Below are 19,507 nucleotides of genomic sequence, written 5' to 3'. Positions count from 1 at the left end.
TAATTATTAAAGACCTCCATTTTAGTGTATATGTAATATGTTAATTGGTGAACTTGACATGAATTTTACCTTCTCTTTTGGTTTGATTTAGCTGGTTTAGTTTCACTTTTACTTTAGGTCAAATTTGTTTTATTTTTAATTTTCTTTTTTTTTTTAAGGTCAAATAATTTCCCTACGAAAAATCTCTTCCTAATTTCCAACATGGATTTACTTGTCTATTTTTTAACCCTAGTTTTCCTCTTTAAATATTCATTGACTTTATTTATTCCCACCTCCATATTTCCAGTCTCCCACCTAAAAACCTCGACCAACTTCTTGCTTCTGTTGACAACTCCTACACAAAATCTTAGAAGAAGCCTATGGCCAAGCCACTATAAGACTATCTCATGTGTACATTTGAGTAACCCTATCATCCTAAACCTACAGTATCTTTTATTGGGATTTTTAAGGAACATGCCATTGAAAATAGAATCATCAATACACTCAATTCCTTTGTCTTCCAATTTACCATTAATGCGATTAGCCCTAAAGCTAACAAAACCATTTCACATCTATCCCACTCTCCTTTTTCTCCTAAATCTAAAGCTACCCCATCTTATCCATCCTGCACACCTTTAAGTGTCGTCAAGCTCAAACAAATGATGCCAATAAGCTGATTTTGTGAGGTAAGATACTTCTAGGCCACTCTTGCAATGGTCTGTTATCACAAAAGCTTGCACCCTTGCTGAGCTATCAACTCAGCAACCTTGTGAAACATGGAAACAACCCCGAAGTGTGGGACCTTGTGCAAGGGGGGTTGAATCTCCAGAGAAGGCCGACTTCCTTCTCAATCTCGGTGTAGGTGTTGAACCAACTCAACACTTCAAAACTTTCTCCTAATCCTATTCTAACAACTTGCAAAGGTAAAGGGAAGAGAGAAATGCTTAAAACAAAAGGAGGTGATGCACCAAGAAGAGATTGTTTCTCTCCCTACCCGAAATGACACAAAGAATCAACTGAAACACCCAAGAGATGCACAAACTTCAGTTGTATGAGTTACCCCAATGCATGTATGGAGGTTAGAATTCGATGAATGTCAAGAGGAGAGAAGGTTTCCCCCACAAGTCACACTCATAAATAAATTTAACACAGCATATATGAGAGAAGAACCACAAAACATACACCTATGATGAAGGTAAGGAAACATACACAACATTCATAAGTTGAAAGAAGGCAAGAATGGTGATTTCAATTAATTATAAGGCCAATGGCCAACTTACAGTTGCAAAATATAGAATAATACAAGAGAAGTGAGAGAGCATATAATAGCTCAAGCCAGCAAGGAGAGAACCTTTTACAATGAGGCTTAACAACTTTTATATAGAAAATTGGTTACAAGAGTGATCATGACCCTTGTGTGTGCAGGGAAATGTCAGTTTGGGAGTGTAGGTAAGTGCATGCACCTGACTTTTGTACATGCAAGCAACCTAGCCATACCCTGAAAAGGCAACCCTGAGAAGGGTGGATTGACTGACCTTCCAAAGTCAGAGCATGCAGACATGACATAAGTCACCACAACAAGCAATGGCCTCATACCTCTCTTGATGGAAATCTTTCCAAAATCATTAAATGCATCCTTGTGGCTCCACAAAAGAAGGTGCACAAGTCACAAAAGTCATCGGAGCATTTAAAGCTTTGAGTGTTGATCACGCCATCCGGAAGTGTTGCCAGCCGGAAAGAAGTCCGAGGACTTTGGAAACTCGGGTTCCCGAAGTGGGGAAGACAAGGAAGGAACTTCGGAACCTTGGGGTTCCGGAGTTTCGGAGAAGAGGAAAGAGATGCTAGGAAAGGGACTTAGGAACCTTGGGGTTCTGGAGAACAGAGAAGGACAACAAGGAAGGGACTTCGGAACCTCCGGAGAACAGAGGAGGATAGCAAGGAAGGGACTTCGGAACCTTGGGTTCTGAAGTTCCGGAAGGAAGTGACTTCGAAACTTCGGGGTTCTGGGAAAGAGGGAAAAAGGGGCTAAGGAAAGGGAGGAACTTCGAGACCTCAGGGTTCTGGAGTTCCGGTAAAGGGAAGAAGAGAAGGCAAAGGGAAGGAACTTCGGAACCTCAGGGTTCCGGGAAAGAGGAAAGAGAAACTAAGGAAGGAACTTCGGAACCTCGGGGTTCCAGAGTTCCGAGGAAAGAACTTCCTCCAGACAAGACAACACTTCACACTTCATAATTCCATTGCTTTTCTCTTTGATCAACTGGGGCAGCACCGGTACATGGATTGTATCTCTGATTGGTTCTCACTGATGGACCAAGGGTGTCATAAAATGACAACAGGTACAATTGCAACAACTTTTTATGGTTGCTTTCAAACTTGGGGGCACTACATGCTAACTGTCTTGACCTAGCCCACTCCCATATGACACCCTGATCTGTGAGTGGTATTACAAATTATGATATAGAACCAGTTAATGTAGCAGTTTGAGGTCTATGCAACTATGTGTGATAGGAAAATCTCTGCAAAAGGAAGCTACAGAATTGATTATTGTTTTTGAAAACTTACTAAGATTATATAGGCACAAACATGACCAATTTACAAGATTTGAAAAATCCTTAAAATAACCTGTTGGTTGGATGAAAAACCAATGGGAGGATAAAAACAAAACAAACCAACGACTAGTTAACTTGGCTAACAATGTAACTAGGAACGTTTGTACTTTTTACACAAGATAAAAACCAAAGAAGCAAACATCGGGAAAAAATCCCGATCAGTCGCGATTAATCGTGTTGATGTTTTATAGATTCGGTCGGAGAAGTCTCATATGTATAAGTAATGCATATTATCGTTGATATGAATATATATTAATATATGTAATAATAATAAGTGTCATTATTATAAATACGAATATCTATATATACATAATGAATATTTATTATTGTCTATACAAATCAGAATATGAGCACTGTATCTATAAGTATTGATTATATTGATCATTTCATTTGATCAATATGAATCGAATCTCCTCATGAAATAAATCCGATACATATCGCTGTGCATATCGACTTAAGTCGATCTCTTTCAAAGATGATTATGGAAATCGTTATTGCACGTAACAATAATGATTAATGATTTGAAGAATCGTTAAAATACTAAACGATAAGAGGAATCGGTGTTTGAATATTAACCGAATAAATAACGATTAGATATCGTTGTCTTGCATAAACCTTAGGTGTAGAGACATCTCAATGAAGAGGCATGTCTCCACGTACGTGGAGGCATGTCTATTCATCGACATGTCTCCACGTACGTAGAGGCATGTCTGTCTATTGACATGCCTATACCGTAAGGTATATATTATGGTGCAGTTCGAGTTTAATAAGGCAAGTACAGTAATCATAAGTGCAAGCCTTTCAGATATCGATCTGTCTCATTCAGCAAACTCTCATATAAATTATGCATCAAGTTGTGTTCCCTTCATATGTGTAGCAACCTGCATTCAAGAGTTCATTGACATATAGTTTAGTAAGAACTAAGTATTAAAAAAACAAACAAACTGTTTACATATCTAATCTGATCCAAACTTTAACATGGTATTAGAGCTAGTTTTAGGAAAAGATCTGATTAGATTTATAAAAGGGAAACAACCAAACTCCATTAAAATCTCTAGATTTCTATATTCGTCAAAATGGTGAGTGGAGTTGGGCTAGAGGACCGACTTGAAGGAGCTGCAAATTTTGTATCTTGGAAGTTTAGAATGATGCTCACATTAAAGGAACATGAATTAAACACTCTTGGGGAAAAGGCTTTACCCATGCCTGATGAAGAAGACGAAAAACTCCCATGGACAAGAAATGATAATAAAGCTATGAAACTATTGGTGGATGGAGTAAAAGATCACATTGTTCCTATTATCTCAAAATTAGATACTGCTTATCTAATGTTTTCAACACTAGAGAACATGTTTGAGATAAATAACACTAGTAGGATTCTTGCTCTAAAACAGCAACTACACCACATCAAAATGAACCAAAGTGAAACTATCACTTCATATTTCATGAGGATAACGGAACTAAGAAACCAATTATCTACTATTGGTCACACATTTGATAGCAAGGAGTTGACTATGCTAGCACTCAACGGACTTCCCACTTCTTGGGAATCTTTTATTCAAGGAATTAGTGCTCGATCCAAACTCCCCAAATTTGATCGATTGAAGACTGATTGCATACAAGAAGAATCTAGATTGATTACTAGAGGGATTGGAATTAACTCCCAAAATGAAGAAATGCAAGCCTCACAAAAGAGGAAAGAGGAATAACTTCAAGAAGAGGAGAGGTAAAGACTCAACCAGGAAGCAATCCTTCAAAAGGAAGAGGGACCTATCTAAAGTACAATGCTTTAGATGTGATAAATATGGTCACATTGCTGTAAAGTGTCTTGACAGACCTAAGCCTCAAGCCTCAATTGCTGAAGTCTGTGAGCCCAACAGAGACTCTAAAAGACTTGTATTCTACTCTACTCTATCCAGTCAAGTATCAACCAGCCTCAACACCTGGGTAATAAATAGTGGGGCATCTCGACACTTAGACACTATGATAGAAAAATCTGATGAGGAAGTCACAATTGGGGATGATTCAAAATTTCAAACTACCCAGTGAATAGGATTGGAACTTGTATTGTTCAACTAAAATCAGGCATTGCCCTTCAATTAATAGGTGTACTATTCGTACTAGGCATCAAACGCAACCTAATCTTAATATCAGCTCTTGAAGACAAAGGATATATAATCACCTTATGGATGTAAAAGTCTTAGCTTGGCCTAAGAACTCAACCATCAAGAAGGCTCACACCATTGGAGTTCGACATGGTTGCCTATACAAACTTTGCATCTCTCCTTCACAAGCACTTATTCATAAATCTTCTAACACTTGTGAACTATGGCATAGAAGATTAGGGCATCTTCATTTTTGTGCTTTACCTTCTATAGAGAAAATGGTGACAGGGATACCTAAGCTGACTCAAGAACATGAAGGAATCTGCAAAGGGTGTGCCTTAGGAAAAAATACCAAGGGCACATTTCATAATAGTGATAGTAAATCCAAAAATGTATTAGAAATTGTTCATTATGATTTATGCGGACCCATGTCAGTACCCTCCTTAGGAGGATTTTTGTATTATGTCATTTTTGTAGATGATTACTCTAGGAAGACATGAATATACTTTCTAAAGTGTAAAGAGTCTGATGAAGTCCTTAAAAGGTTTAAGCAATCCAAGGCTTTAGTAGAAAACACCTCAAGTAAAAGTATAAAGACTCTTAGATCAGATAATGGGGGGGGAATACATCTTTGAAAACTTTAAATTTTTTTGTAATAATGTTGGGATTAAGAGGGAGTTCACTGTTCCTTACAACCTTCAACAAAATGGGGTTGCAGAAAGGAAAAACAAAACTATAGTAGAAGTAGCCAAAGCCATGATGCATGACCAAAACCTTCACACCTCTTTCTGGGCTGAAGCCTCTAGTGCTGCTGTATATATCCAAAATAGATGTTCACATTCCTTTCTTGATAACAAAACTTCTGAAGAAGCATTCACTAGAATAAAACCAAACATAGGTCACTTAAGAATTTTTGGCTGTCTTGTTTACATTCACATCCCTAAAGAGAAAAGATCTAAATTAGAACCCTCTAGGAGAAAGAGAATCTTTGTTGGGTATAGTGAAACTTCTAAAGCCTATAGGGTCTATATTCCAGGCCAAAAACAAATTGAACTAAGTAGGGATGTAATATTTGAAGAGGATGTTGCATTGAAAAGATCTAAGGATGTTAATGAAACAGAAGATGAATCTCCTCAATACAGTGAAAAGGATCACTCCTCTGAGATTCAGAATGAGACTCACGAATCGATTGAAGGCAACACTCACATGGAACTTATGGACTATATGGTTGAACCTAGGGACACTAATGTGACAAAGAAAAGACCACTATGGGCCAAGAAGATGATTGAGGAGGCTGAAAATTATGCAGCTCCAAAAGGAACTTTTAGGGAAAGTAAAAGACCTAATAGATTCTCTAGCTACATTGCTCTAATGAGTGAAATCATTAATTCAGAACCTTCTACTGTTGAGGAAGCCTTCCACATCAAGCCTGGAAAGAAGCCACGATAGAAGAGTACGAGTGAAGCCGGATCGCAAAAAGAAAAGTTTGATCTATTTGAAATGAGAATTATAGTTTTGCTTTTAATTTTTCGATTAATATTTATAATTTTTATTCACATTATGCTTCGTGTGATTTAATATTAACATTAATATAAATTTCAATATTTTTAAAATAATTAATAAAATCACTCTTACATTTAAATTAAAAATAAAAAAAAAAGAATATAATATAATTAACTATTAACAATTAATAATGATTAAATATTTCAGTATTTAAATCTGAACGTAAAATTAGAATAATATATATAAAATATAATTCTTAACTTTATCATTGTGTATATTTTTTAACTATATTTATTATATTAAATATAGTTAAAAAATCAAAGAAACGGGACTCGGACTCGGCGCGGACTCGGCAAGGGTGACTCGACTCGGGACTCGGGACTCGGATCGGCTAGGACTCGGCAGGACTTGGCAAAGTGAAAAACCCAAGAAATTTAGTGATTTTTAAGGATTTAAAACTTGTTTCATGCACCCTTTATTAAACAAACCTTAAATACACAATAACATCATCAAATAGAAGTTAATTTGATCACATACACAAGTATACATCGATCACATTAGTATAAACGCAAATTGTAGCTGAAGGAAATAGCAACCAATAACCATAGATAAATAGTGTCAAATGTAAAAATATTACAAAACTCATGGAATATCAAATCCATGACATCAAAATTCAAATGTTCCAGTTCCACACATATATCAAAAGTAAAACAACTACAAGTCTATGGCGCAAAGGAGCCTGGGTCCTTCCTACGAAGGCGTCTAACCCTAAGGTAGGTCCTGGATGCATCAACAGCCATACTCTCTGCCCGTGACTCCATTCTACCCTCACAAACATCAGCTGTGTCTGGCTCTGGCTCTGGCTCTGGCTTTGGCTCTCCTCGCGCTCTAACCTCCTCCTCTGCCATGGCTACAACCTCAGCCTCTCTATCTACCTCGTCGATCCAATCTAAGTCCTCATCACCAAACATAGGATCTGTAGCCTCACTGATCCACTCAGATTCTGGATCAACCTCCTCTAGCGTGATCGGGGTGCTGTCATGGTCCATAACCTGTTTGTGTCTAAGACGGAGGTTGTAATGAACAAAGACTAGATCATTCAACCTCTCCACAGACAGTCTATTGCACCTCTTGGAGTGTATGTGCTCAAACATACTCCAATTGCGCTCACAACCGGAAGCATTGCATGGTTGGCTCAAAATACGAATGGCTACCTGTTGAAGATTTGGTGTTTTAGGACCAAACATCTGCCACCACCTATCTGAGATGAGAAAAAGGAAAACAAAATCAGCCTCATTTAATAATTAATAACAAATTGAATAACATATAATTAAAATTATGCTCTTAATTTCTTAAAATATACATTTTACTTGGCTGCATTTTTGTCCGATTTTCTTTGCAAAGCATACGAGAGAAGACCTCCCCTTCAGCATTAGAAAAAGCCTCTAGCTCCTGGACTATATTGCTGCTATGACCAGGCGACATTCGCTCTATCACTGAGTAGAGCCCACTAAGAACCTCCTCATCCGCCTTGAAATCAGGGCGGAAATGGAATGCCGGATTGAGGTAATAAGCAGCTGCATGAAGGGGCCTGTGAAGCTGGGTCTGCCATCTCCTGTCAATGATATCCCAAATGGGACGATACTTACTCTCATCCCCTTCATAGGCATATCTGATGCCCTCCTTGGCCCTATCCATGCCCTCGTATATGTAGCCCATTTTGGGCTTCTCCTCGTCAGCAACACGTAGGAGAACTACCAAGGGCTCAATGAACTGCAAATATTGTGAAACAATATGTAATATCAGTTAATGTAAGTGTGAAATTGTAAATGAAAATAAGCAAATAAAAGAAAAATACGAATAAAAATAAAAACTGAAAACTTAAAACATAAGGTAGAGATTAGAATGCTTAAAAATTTTACCTTCACGATCTCAGCACAAGGGGTCCAAAAGCCTGGCTCATCAAAAATGTATTTTGCAACATCAACTCCTGCAACACTTGTAGCATAGGATGAGGAAGTCCACTCCTCACCAACAAGCATACGTCTCAAAGCTGCCTTACTGCGAATCAAGGATTGCAGTGTGATGAAGTTAGTGGCAAATCTAGTGATTCCAGGACGAGCTAACTCCTTCTGCCCCGTGTATTGCCTCATTAAGTTAAGGACCCATGCATGATTGTATACAAATTTGCAAATATGTTTTGCCTTCTCTACATATGTCCTGATCCATGCAATCTTAGCAATGTCCTCCAACATGAGGTCAATGCAATGGGCAGCACAGGGAGACCAAAATATAGATGGGTGCCTCTCCATCAAAAGTTTACCTGCAGCAACATAATTTGCTGCATTATCGGTCACCACTTGTACTACATTCTCCTCGCCCACTTCATATATGACCTCCTCTATAACCTCACATAGGTAAGTGGCATTTTTAGAATGTGCAGAAGCATCAATGGACTTAATGAACATGGTGCCACCTGAAATTTGAAAACAAAGCAAAAACAGTGATCAATGATCATTCAATAAATCTCAACTCAAAAAAAAAATACGAATAAGAATCATTTAATAAAATTCAAGTTATTCAATCACCTGCAGAAAAAACAAGAAAATTTAGGAGCGTCTGATTTCTCCTATCAATCCAACCATCGGTCATGATGGTGCAACCCTTCTTCTTCCATATCTCTCGATGTTCCTCTAATGTGGCTTTTACATCAGCCACCGATTCTATCAAGATTGGGCCACTTATCTCGGAATCAGAAGGGGCTTTGAAACCCGCCCCACAAATAGCAATGGCATCAACCATGCTTTGCCAATAAGGAGACCTATCACAAATAAATTAAATAAGATAAGTATAAAATTATAAAATTAGAGTCTTAGACAATCACAAAGTCACAAAACAAATTAAGAATATTAACAACTTAAAAACTTAAAACAATCAAATAAAAACTAAAAGGAATTACCTGGCTGCGAAGAATGGAATATTGCAATAAAACCAAAATCTTCCAATTGCAGCTTTAGCCTTATTGTGTACCTCTTTGTTCCAAGCCATGCTCTCAAGTGAAGGTTGGGCACCAGAAGTAGTGCATGGCTCAAAATATGAATCCATCCTAGATTTACGAACTCTAGGACCAATGGTTGGAGTTGCATTGATACTACCACTAGCACTGACACTACCGGCAACAGAAGCACTAGCACTCCCACTAGGACAATATGAAGGCATGGAAGAGGCCTCTCCAACACAACCAATGCTCGCTTGAGCCAACTCCTCCCTTTGCCTCTTCTTTATTTCTTTTCGAGTCTCAAATGTTTCTAATAGCACTTGGCACTCACGAATAGCCTCAGGAAGTGCTTTTGTGCAAGGCTCTGCATCATGGCCACGTATGCCGGCAAGGTGGTATTTCAATCTATTTATGCCTCCATGAAAGATTGTTTTGCAAAATTTACATTTTGCCTCTCCTTTTTTTTGCCTAGGAAAAGGTTCTGTATATTTCCAAGCTGGATCTTTTCTACCCGGGATTGCTCTATGAGGAGGACTGGAAGTAGACATTGTTTTCAAAAGTTGAAGGTTGCTGCAATAAGACACAATTACAAAAAAAATGAATATTTGTCCATTGTTAAATTATAAATTAATACAAAAAAAAATATAATAGCAATGTTTTGATTTTGATACAAAAAACAATGTAATAGAATTTGCATCATTTTTTTCAAAGAAATTAGCAAACCTACCATGTAGATTGTTTTTTCATTTCAAAACATAAAAAAATCAGCAAACCCTACAATGTACATTTTTAAACAAAAAAAATGTACATTGTAGGGTTTGCTGATTTCTTTAAGTTTTAAGAAAACAAAAAAAGTGTAAATTTTGCTTATAAAAGACCAAAAAAACCAAAAAATATAAATCGTACCTCTTATAAGAAGGTTGAAATGAAATGCAACCTCTTTCCAATCCTCTCTAACAAGCTTTTGATGCACCAAATGCAAGTATTACACTGCCCCAATGTGATTTGTTGAAGAAATTTTACTCCTCCTCCTTGCTGGTTGCCCTACTATGCTCTCTTCTTTTTCCTCACAACTCACTCTTCTCCTCCTATTTTTTCAATAGAATGAAATGAGATGCCTTTTACAACTAAGCTAAAAATATAAATGAAAAAAAAAGCAAGCAAAACCATTTTTTAAATGTTTTTTTTTTGCTTTTTTCGGCTGTTTACGCCGGCCGAGTTTTGGGCTCGGGACTCGCCGGGTCCGAGCCGAGTCACCGAGTTCCAGGACTCGCTAGGACTCGGCCAAAACTCGCCGAGTCCGGGTTCGAGCCACCCAGGACTTGCCGAGGGTGACTCGACCCGTGACTCGCCGAGTTTTGGCGAGTCTTGGCGAGTCCTGGAACTTTGTAAAAAATATACTCACAATGATAAATAGTTAAGAATTAAATTTTATAAATATATATAAATTATAATGCTTAATTATTAATCATTGTTATTATATTTTTTAATTATTTTAATATATTAATCATGATTAATAGTTAAGAATAACAATGATTAATAGAATACATATGCCCTTAAATATTAAAAAATAAATTTTTTTTATTATTTTTGTAGATTTTTTACGTTTTTTTGTAATCCAATTTTTTTCCGATTTTTTGAAAAAATCTTATACTTTTGGTTTGCCGATTAATTCCCCAAACGATTGATGCTTCTTTGATAAAAACTATTAATATCAAAATTATGGCATAAGAAATTATTCCCTACTTGAAAAGGTCTGTGATATTTATTCCCCACCTACTCAAATGGTTGATGGTACTTATCTCCCATCCGCTCAAATTTGTGTGTTGTACAAAATGGCATTAACACTTCCCGAACACTACCAGAAGCTTCCTGAACCTTTACCAACACATCTCACCCCACTCTATGGCATAATTGTTTCTAGCTTTTGGAGTACTTTTGGACATATATGGCCTACATTTTCACCTCATACAAGTTAATCTTGCCCTTTATAATTTTATTGCATCTCACCTTGTCCTTCGTGCATGCATAATTCCTTAAGCTCTCACATCCTCAAATTCTCAGAACAACTGGCTCACTTCGTGTGTCTGCATAACTCCCCTATCTCCCCATTCACCCCATTCACCCTCTTTGCTTCCTACTCCCAATCCATCCCATGTTTGTCCCAGAAGATTCCGCTTCCCTTCTGTCCCTGCCCTGTTTTGTCCCTCGTTGAAACTTGCAAGTCTTATCTTTCATAGGATGTAATTCCAATTTCCAACACATTTTTTTTCTTTATGCTGGTCATCCACAGTTTCACCTTTCTCTTGACAATGTCTCAAGCTTGTCTATCATTGTATCTTCTACCATCAACTGGAGTTTGTCAATCTTCATCACATTTTTTCTTTCGCCTTTCTCTTATGGACACACTAAGGTTGTATTCAAGATTGCATTCCTTGATAAGGTGCAAGTCTAGGATTGTCTAAGTAATTAGATTAAATCTCCCTCTTGGTTAGGTGTGAACTTACTTAGTGTTGTCATTTTACAAACCCGTTGACGTTCGAAACCTATATGGAGGAAGAACAAAAATAAAAATGTCAAGGCAAATTTCAAAAGGCAAGAAGGAAAAAGCACAAGCAACAGAAAAGGAAAAGACAAATATTTAAGAGCCAAATCACCTTATAGGTGTGATGTCTTATGTACGCATACACAACTTATTGGCATGCCTTATCTATCTAGTCGAAAGTTCAAACTCCATACTTAGCCTTGGTTGAGAGTTGGAGAACCATAGAGTTGCAGTATACTAGTACAGTGGCTTAGGAGACTCCTTTAACTTATTGTGTTGCTTGGCTTTTCATGCAATTAGTTTTTCTTTGTTGAGCTGCACTAATCTCTCTCAATGCAATGCTGGCTTGATCATTTGATGAGATTTGATTGTAGGTCCCTCTCTTTTGTCTTTTAAGACTTGTGGTCTATCTTTTCATCCTTCATGTGATTCTTTATCTATCCCAATGTCTGTTGAATATTACTGGACAGGTTGGTGATATTCTGAGTTTTATGCCTTTTGCACGTTACTCACTGGGCCAGTGATGTTTGTTTTCTTTGTCCAGTCAACACTGTTCGTTGGGTCAACGATCTTGATCAAATCTGGAAATGAAAAGTTTTAAGGGTTGAAACCATATTTATAGGTTTTCCTTACCATTCTGAAAGAAGAAATCATATGATCTGCCATGACCATGTTTGCATATGCCCTTAGATGATAAGAGGAAAGAAGACTAGTAGCCAAAACTGGACTATTGAAGGTTCATGGATAGGTATTTGCTTCTGATGTATGCCATGTCTCTAGAGTTTCCAGCTTGTGGTTTAGGAGGGTTTCTTCTAAATGCCTTGACTTCACCTACAACTGCATCTCCACAAGTGCTTTTAAATCATATCTCTAATTTAATTTATGCAGATCTGATTTCTCATTGTATGCGTCGTATTTTGTTACCATATTGCTTTACATTTAGCCCTTGTCGTAACTGCGCTTCACCATATTATTTTTTACCTTGTTATCCTATATATTGTCCATTCTGAATCCTTATGGATTCTCATTGTTGTGTGTCCACAGAGAGAGGCCTGCCACCTTTTTACATTTTAGCAGTTATTATTAGACTTTCATCTTTGTGTATATACAATGAGGGGCCAATGATCTCAATCACTAAAAATTATGTGTTTACTAATTTTGAATCTAGTTTTAGTTGACTTGGATATTCAACTTTGAAAAGAGTAAAATATCATATGAAAAAAACTAGTACAGAATCAGTTTCTTAAAAGTATGTGTTTTCTAATTTTGAATCTATTTTAGTTGACTTGGATATTCAACTTTGAAAAGAGTAAAATATCATATGAAAAAAACTAGTACAGAATTAGTTGCTTTGTAGGATTTTTCTTCACTACCCTGTATCAGCATGGAAAGAAAATGTCTTTAGCTGTCACTCGTCTGGATTATAAGAATTACTACCCAAGGAGACAAAGCTTAAAAATACAGTTGTTCATGAAATACATCAATTGTATTAGTATACTGCCGCTTGATGCCTCTAATATATCTCATGCAGAAATATTAGTTGATTCTCATACTGTTGATTTTAGATCTATTTGGAGCTACTATACTGAGAGTAGAGTGAGTAGTGATGGTGATTAATTCAACATCAGAGGTAAAGTGAAATTTATTGAGAATTTATATGCTAATATATTTACTTCTCAGTAGATTTGGCGATAAAGGCAATACATATAAAAATAAAATGGTATAACACAGTTTTTGGCCAGGGAGATTATTTTTTTGTTTACTCCTTGCACTCAGCTACCCGTGGAAATACCTAAATACTTTATTGGAAATTGATCTTTAAGAAGAGGGTAGTTGCCTTGCACATTGGACCTCTAAATAGAATTATTCCCTCACTCAATAGATTCGCATCCTAATGAGTTATTTGTATGTAAAAACAAATTGTACTTCTGATATGTAAATAAAAATTCTTTCTGAAATCCCTATCAGATTAAATTATGTGAAAGTTTACTTGTATATGACAATAATATTTGTTTTCCAGAGACTAATAATTCAAATTTTTTTTCTGTCAACAAACTTTTGGGAATGACTCCACAAATAATTAATGGAGATGAATGTGTTTATTTGGATCATTATAAAAAGTCAACGAGAGCAATAATATAATAATTGTGCTGTACATAAGACTTAAGATGTCCCAATAGCTTGTGGTGCCATTGATTTCTGAACATGACAACTTGACTGATATATGGCCCATATAGTATAGTTTCTTTGTTCTTACACCTTGTAGTTTTCTATATTCCCTTGCTCAGGTTGTCAATCGATGCCAAAAGTGATGATGTTGTAAAGCATGCATTGGCAGTCCGAGCAGCTGTTTCTTCTGGAAATTACACCTCCTTTTTCCGTTTATACAGAACTGCTTCTACCTTAAGTGCATGTCTGATGGGTATGGATCTAAAATTTTTTCTTTAAATTTATATTTGAATTATAAACTGTTCTTTGGTGAGATTTATAGATATAATTTTGCTAAGTAGATTCAACTTCAAAATTGTAGATCTATATGTAGAGAAAATGCGGTTCAAGGCTGTCAGATGCATTTCCCGTTCTTACCGGCCAACAGTTCCAGTTGCTTTCATGGCTCAGATATTAGGATTTACAGATGCTACTTCATTCAAGAGTAGTGATGAAATTGATGGAATTGATGAGTGTGAAGAATGGCTGAGAGCACACGGTGCAATTGTTATCAGAGATAAGAGTACAGGAGAACTACAGCTCAATGCAAAGGTAAGCTAACATGATAAATTCTAATTCGATTAAATTTATATGTTAGGAGTGCCAAAGATTACCTCATTTTTCTAATTGTTATTTATCTGTGTAGGATACTGCCTCTAGTCTTTTTATGCCCGAACCTGAAGATGCTGTCCCTCATGGTGACGTATACCTTGGCCTCAATGACTTTTTTGCTAGGGCATAATTTTCGTGTACTGTGTCAGGCAATACTTCTATTTTTTAATCACAGGCCAAAATTAGTGGTCTAATTGATTTGTAATACTATAACTTTTTTGGTGTTTATTAATAACATCATGACGGGCCATCCTTGCACATGCCTGAAGTTTCTGGGGTGAAGCAATGGAGCTAAATCTTGCCCTGTTCTTTATCCTTCAAGCTCAAACAAACTGTTTTAAATTGTATCAATACAAAGAGAAGGTGAAAGCATGTAATCATAGCTGAGTTGGGAAAATCCATCTGGTTCTTTGGTATGTTAACAAGGAATGTAAAGGAGTTTAACTTAATGCAGCTCATCCTTTTACTGGATTGAACTTGCCCTTTTGGATCTTGCCAATATGATGAAACAGAAATATATGGCCCTGTGGGCTATATATGCCAGTAAAAGAATGCTTGATATGTGCTATAAGATGGAACTTCTGTATGCTTTCAGATAGGGAAACTTCAGAAGAGTTCTAATATGGTAGAAGATGCTGTGTGTTTTAGACGGCAGTCGGCAGATATTGCATATTTCAAGCACATGCACTTCTAAATTGTTTAGACAGATATTGAAAATTATTCCAATGGGAGCTAGACCTGGTAATATGTATGTATGACGAGCAGAGTCGGACACAGCATTGCTGAATTCTGGAACAAATTCAAGTGTCTTGTTTTATTGAATCTTAGAGTCGTGTAGGTTCCAAGTGCTAGGGTTTATGACAGGTTCTTTCCAAGACAATTGGTGAACGCTTAAAGCATTGTCATGACCCTAAATAGTTTTGGGGGTGTTTCCATAGAAAGCATTTCCACATCTTTTCTAATTAGGCATTAACTGGATGTGCGTATTTCATTCTTGTTCCTTAAATGGTTCGATAAAGCAATTGCACCCATGTAATTGGCAGCCTCTGCTCATCAGGCCATGCATACATTTCTGTTATGTAAGTTTTTAATGAACTGTAAAATATGCAATCGCAGTTGAAATTCATTTGATACACCAAATTTTTTTATCTCAGAAATATTAAAGTGGGGCAGCTTGAGGAAGTTTAGATATCCGTTCTCTATTAAAGCAAATTCCCAATATTAACCTTTCGCTGGGGATGTTTTACGGAAATTGTCCCAAAGAAATTTCTACAGAATAACCTTGTTATCTTTATCATGGAAAACTTAATGTGCATTTTAGATGTACAAGAGACACGTGATCCCATTTCATGCAACTGGAGTTTAAATTCATTTGAAATGCCAAACGTTTTAATCTCAGAAATATGAAAGTGGGGCAGCTTGAGGAAGTTTAGATATCCATTCCACAGCAGAGCATATTCACAGTATCACTATATAACTGGGGATATTTTATTGAAAAAGTCTCAGAAATATTGTAGACATACACAAGGCGCATGTGACCTCATTTCATGATTAACAATATCTATTGCATTTATGGACATGCTGAGCTCAATTTCTGAGACATGCAAAATCTCAATAGAATGCATGATGATCTTGCTGAAGCTATTCGGTGGCAGGCAATGTTTATTAATGCGCATTTAGATGTACACACACCAAGTCATATAGACTTAATTGTAATCAGACTTCCAGATTTTCATTTAAGGGCATGGATATCTATTTGTGAGATTGGCAAAGCCGAACCAAATGCTTTATGCTCATGCTGAAGGTATTTCGTGATAGACTATGTTTTCTAAGTGGCCAAGGAATTAATTGTAAAAAGACGGCTAAATAGGCTCCTTTAGTATAGTGAGATATATGCAATTATGATTATGTGATGAAAAATAGCTCTATGGAATGCATTTATTGATAATTATTGGGTGAGTGATTATTGGAAGTCTTTGGTTACTGGTAATATTGAGCTTTTCTCTTGTGCGAAGGGTTTTTTCATTGCTTCCTTTAGTTCTTTTGATGATCGTGACTTGGTGCTGGGCAAGCTGTGGGCTTGAGGAGTTAACTCTCTCTTGGTCAAACCCTGGATAGTTTCTTTTAACCCTTTTAGGCTGGGGTCTTATGGAAGGGGGCTTCCTAAAAATTAGAGTTGGAGCTGCTGAGATTTTTTAGGAATATTTTAAAGTTGGTAGTCCCATGAATTTTGTATTGACACTTTAGCTTAAAAATTTAAGGATGTTGAAGGAACTTTTGCTGTAAATAAATTTATTTTTTTTCTAAAATTTAGATGATTGACAAATGACATAAAATATTCCTAAGCTGGTGGGGCAATTTATGGCCTCATCCCATTTACACCTCCTTAAAATGACAAGTCTAAAGAGTAGGGGCTCCTATTTTTTGGGAAATGATTCTAAATAATCTTCTAATAGAAAAATAATTTCATCATGGGATCACCTCTTCCTTGAAAATAGAGCTTAAGCCCCCTCCATGGGACCCCTGCTTTATTGAACCACCCAATGTGAGTCCGATGTGGGTTTGCTTTCTCAATCTTCCTCTTCATTTTTGGGAGCATTCTTGTTAGAGGCCATAGGAAACTTTTATCGACCAAATCCTTAAAGTTTGATGATTTCATGTCCTTCATGGGTCATTCTAATTTTGTTCGCATTTTACTTGACATTGACATCTCTATGCCTCTCCCTATGGATGTGGTTCTTATAGTTGGGGATCGGCCATGAATTCAATCGCTAGATTATGAGGGTCTCCCCTTTCACTATCGTAGATGTTTTTCAATTGATTATTTAGCTTCAAATTGTTCTCTGTCATTGTAAAGGTGCTGATACTTGGTGGAAAGATGGTAGTGCTGATCATTTGATTGTCAAGGCTCCTAATTCTGATGACTTTTCACACGTTGATGATGACTCCTTTTAGGATGAGGTTGTGCCTTTTATTTCCGCCCCCCTGGATTCTATTGGTGTGGCCTCCTCCAGCCTTGAGGTTTTTACACCTGCCGCTTCTGTTTTGTAGCAACAGTCTGCTACAGGGGTTGTTTTGCAACAATAGTTTGCTCCGGGTGTTGATAGACACGATTTCCTCGCTTGTTTCCTCTTGTGATGATCTTCCTAATAATATTATTGCCTGGATTGTTGTTTGTCGTAGGCATAAAGGTCGTCTTTCCTCCCTCTCTCTGTACCCCACCAATCTGTTTCGTGTTGAGTTTTGGGTGATCCTCCCCACTAATGAGGTGGGTTTTGCTTTTGTGTTGTTGTTGGTTGGATAGGCCTTTTAACAATGATCTTTTGTTTTGGTGTTATTGGCCTGATTTGACCCGAGCTTGTATAGGGTCAACACCCTTGTTTTGTTGCTTTTAATAATAAAAAAATAGTATCATATGAATGCACCTAATGTAACATATTTTGGTGAACATAACACACAACATTTGAATTTTTTTTAAAGTAAGTTTTTAAAGTTAGAGGCCATGTGTCAAGTCTTTTCAGATATCGTCAAAAGAGATGTTAATTCTTAGCTAAGTTAGATTCCCATAAAGGGATCAGTGAAGTGAAGTTTGCTTTGAATCTAAGATCCAAGTTTTAGATAATTGTCGTACACAACTATTAGTTTTAACATGCCTTCGGGTATATTCCACAAGACTCCATAGATGTATTTTTAAAGCTTAACTCTAGGTTGTTTAAATGTTTGAAAATCATGATGCATAAATAAGTCCTAAAATTATTCATCCTATACCTTGGATATGAGATAGTGGGCTACACTAAGGGTTTGTTCTTTGTAGCTGGTGATTCAAAACATTGTATTGACACTATTTAAAAATGGAAGTAGTATATTTGTGAGTTCATATACCAGATATAGCATGTATAAGTCTTTATATGCTACTTTATGTGGCTAGATTTTAGTATTAGTAGTTTGAATATGAGATCATTGAGTAGTTTTATAATATTACACACTAGTGGGGTGTGATAGATGTTTAGAAACTCGAAGTCTTTGAGTTGTAGGTCATAAGTGATTTATAGATTGTAAGATTTTGTGAGTATTGAAACCAATTCTCTTAGTCCAAGAACAACTCGATCAATTACACTTGAATTCCCACCCAAAATGTATTAAAATATTAAAAAAATTGTAATTAAAAAATAGTTTCGGCTAATTTCAACATTTTGACATCAATTGTCCCATCATGATTCTTTTTTTGAGTTAATCTTTTTGATATGCTCTAGGAACACTTTTTTTACATTAGGGCGGTCTACCCCACCCATGCACCTACCCTATTGTGATCATCACTTTACATATATCACTTCGGCATACAACTTCATCCAACCCCAAAGATCGTAATCAACCTCACCAACATGGCTCAAAGTAAATCCTAAGATTGAAGCTTACATATTCAACATCTAGACCAAAGTGGCTTCTCTCACTAAGAGTGTTGATAGCATTCAATAACAATTTGTAGGTTTCAATTGATAAGCTTGGAATTCTTACCCAAAAGGTATTAAAATTCCTAAAAGTCCTCACTAAAAAGAGTTTGGGTCAAAGATTAACCTTTTTTTTGTGATTGTATCATTGTGATCCTCTTTATCAATTAGTCTTTTTGATATATATGTCTAGGAATCCTTTTTGTTATTGGGGTGGTGGTTCACCTCATCCATGCACCTATTCTATTGCAATTGTCACTTCACATTGATTATTTTGCCATTCAACTTCATTTGCTTAAAAAAAAATCGTGTTTGACATCAACAACGTGGATTGATTACTTTGCCATAAAACTTCATCCACTTCAAAAAAAAGTGTGTTCAACATCAACAACATGGCTCCAAAGGTAGTTCATTCTCTAAGCTCTTAGAATGGCAAAGGAAATTGATTTGACTAAGATAAAAACTCACATAGAATTCAACCATCTATGTAACCATCCATTTAA

At 36.5% G+C, this 19,507-nt stretch overlaps 2 protein-coding genes across 3 annotated transcripts in view; one reads left to right on the top strand and one right to left on the bottom strand.

The window, feature by feature from the left end:
- LOC131047685 (SAC3 family protein A) overlaps positions 1 to 15,696 on the top strand; it is a 79,864-nt gene extending 64,168 nt beyond the window's left edge. For both annotated transcript variants that reach the window (XM_057981481.2, XM_057981482.2), the window contains exons 11-13: positions 14,025 to 14,158; positions 14,267 to 14,496; positions 14,591 to 15,696. In XM_057981481.2, coding sequence (XP_057837464.2) covers positions 14,025 to 14,158; positions 14,267 to 14,496; positions 14,591 to 14,686 — 460 coding nt within the window. In that variant the 3' untranslated portion in view covers positions 14,687 to 15,696. The remainder of the gene's footprint in view (positions 1 to 14,024; positions 14,159 to 14,266; positions 14,497 to 14,590) is intronic.
- On the bottom strand, positions 7,377 to 10,195 carry LOC131875505 (uncharacterized). Its single transcript, XM_059220015.1, has 4 exons — positions 10,098 to 10,195; positions 9,153 to 9,761; positions 7,564 to 9,014; positions 7,377 to 7,454 (listed from the first exon to the last, which is right to left on the bottom strand). The coding sequence occupies exons 2-3, from the start codon at positions 9,737 to 9,739 to the stop codon at positions 8,774 to 8,776; spliced, it is 828 nt and encodes a 275-aa protein (XP_059075998.1). The 5' UTR covers positions 9,740 to 9,761; positions 10,098 to 10,195; the 3' UTR covers positions 7,377 to 7,454; positions 7,564 to 8,773.
- Positions 15,697 to 19,507: the final 3,811 nt, after the last annotated feature.

Source organism: Cryptomeria japonica, chromosome 4 (genome assembly GCF_030272615.1).
Source record: "Cryptomeria japonica chromosome 4, Sugi_1.0, whole genome shotgun sequence".
Classification (NCBI taxonomy): Eukaryota; Viridiplantae; Streptophyta; class Pinopsida; order Cupressales; family Cupressaceae; genus Cryptomeria; species Cryptomeria japonica.
Note: the sequence above shows the minus strand (reverse complement) of the source record. Positions and strands in the feature narration are given on the sequence as shown.

Excerpts from the sequence above, each read along its gene's own strand:
- LOC131875505 (XM_059220015.1), bottom strand. The coding sequence starts at position 9,739 with ATGTCTACTTCCAGTCCTCCTCATAGAGCAATCCCGGGTAGAAAAGAT. Across the intron at positions 9,015-9,152 it reads ATTCCATTCTTCGCAGCCAG|GTCTCCTTATTGGCAAAGCA; the intron begins GTAATTCCTTTT and ends TATTTGTGATAG.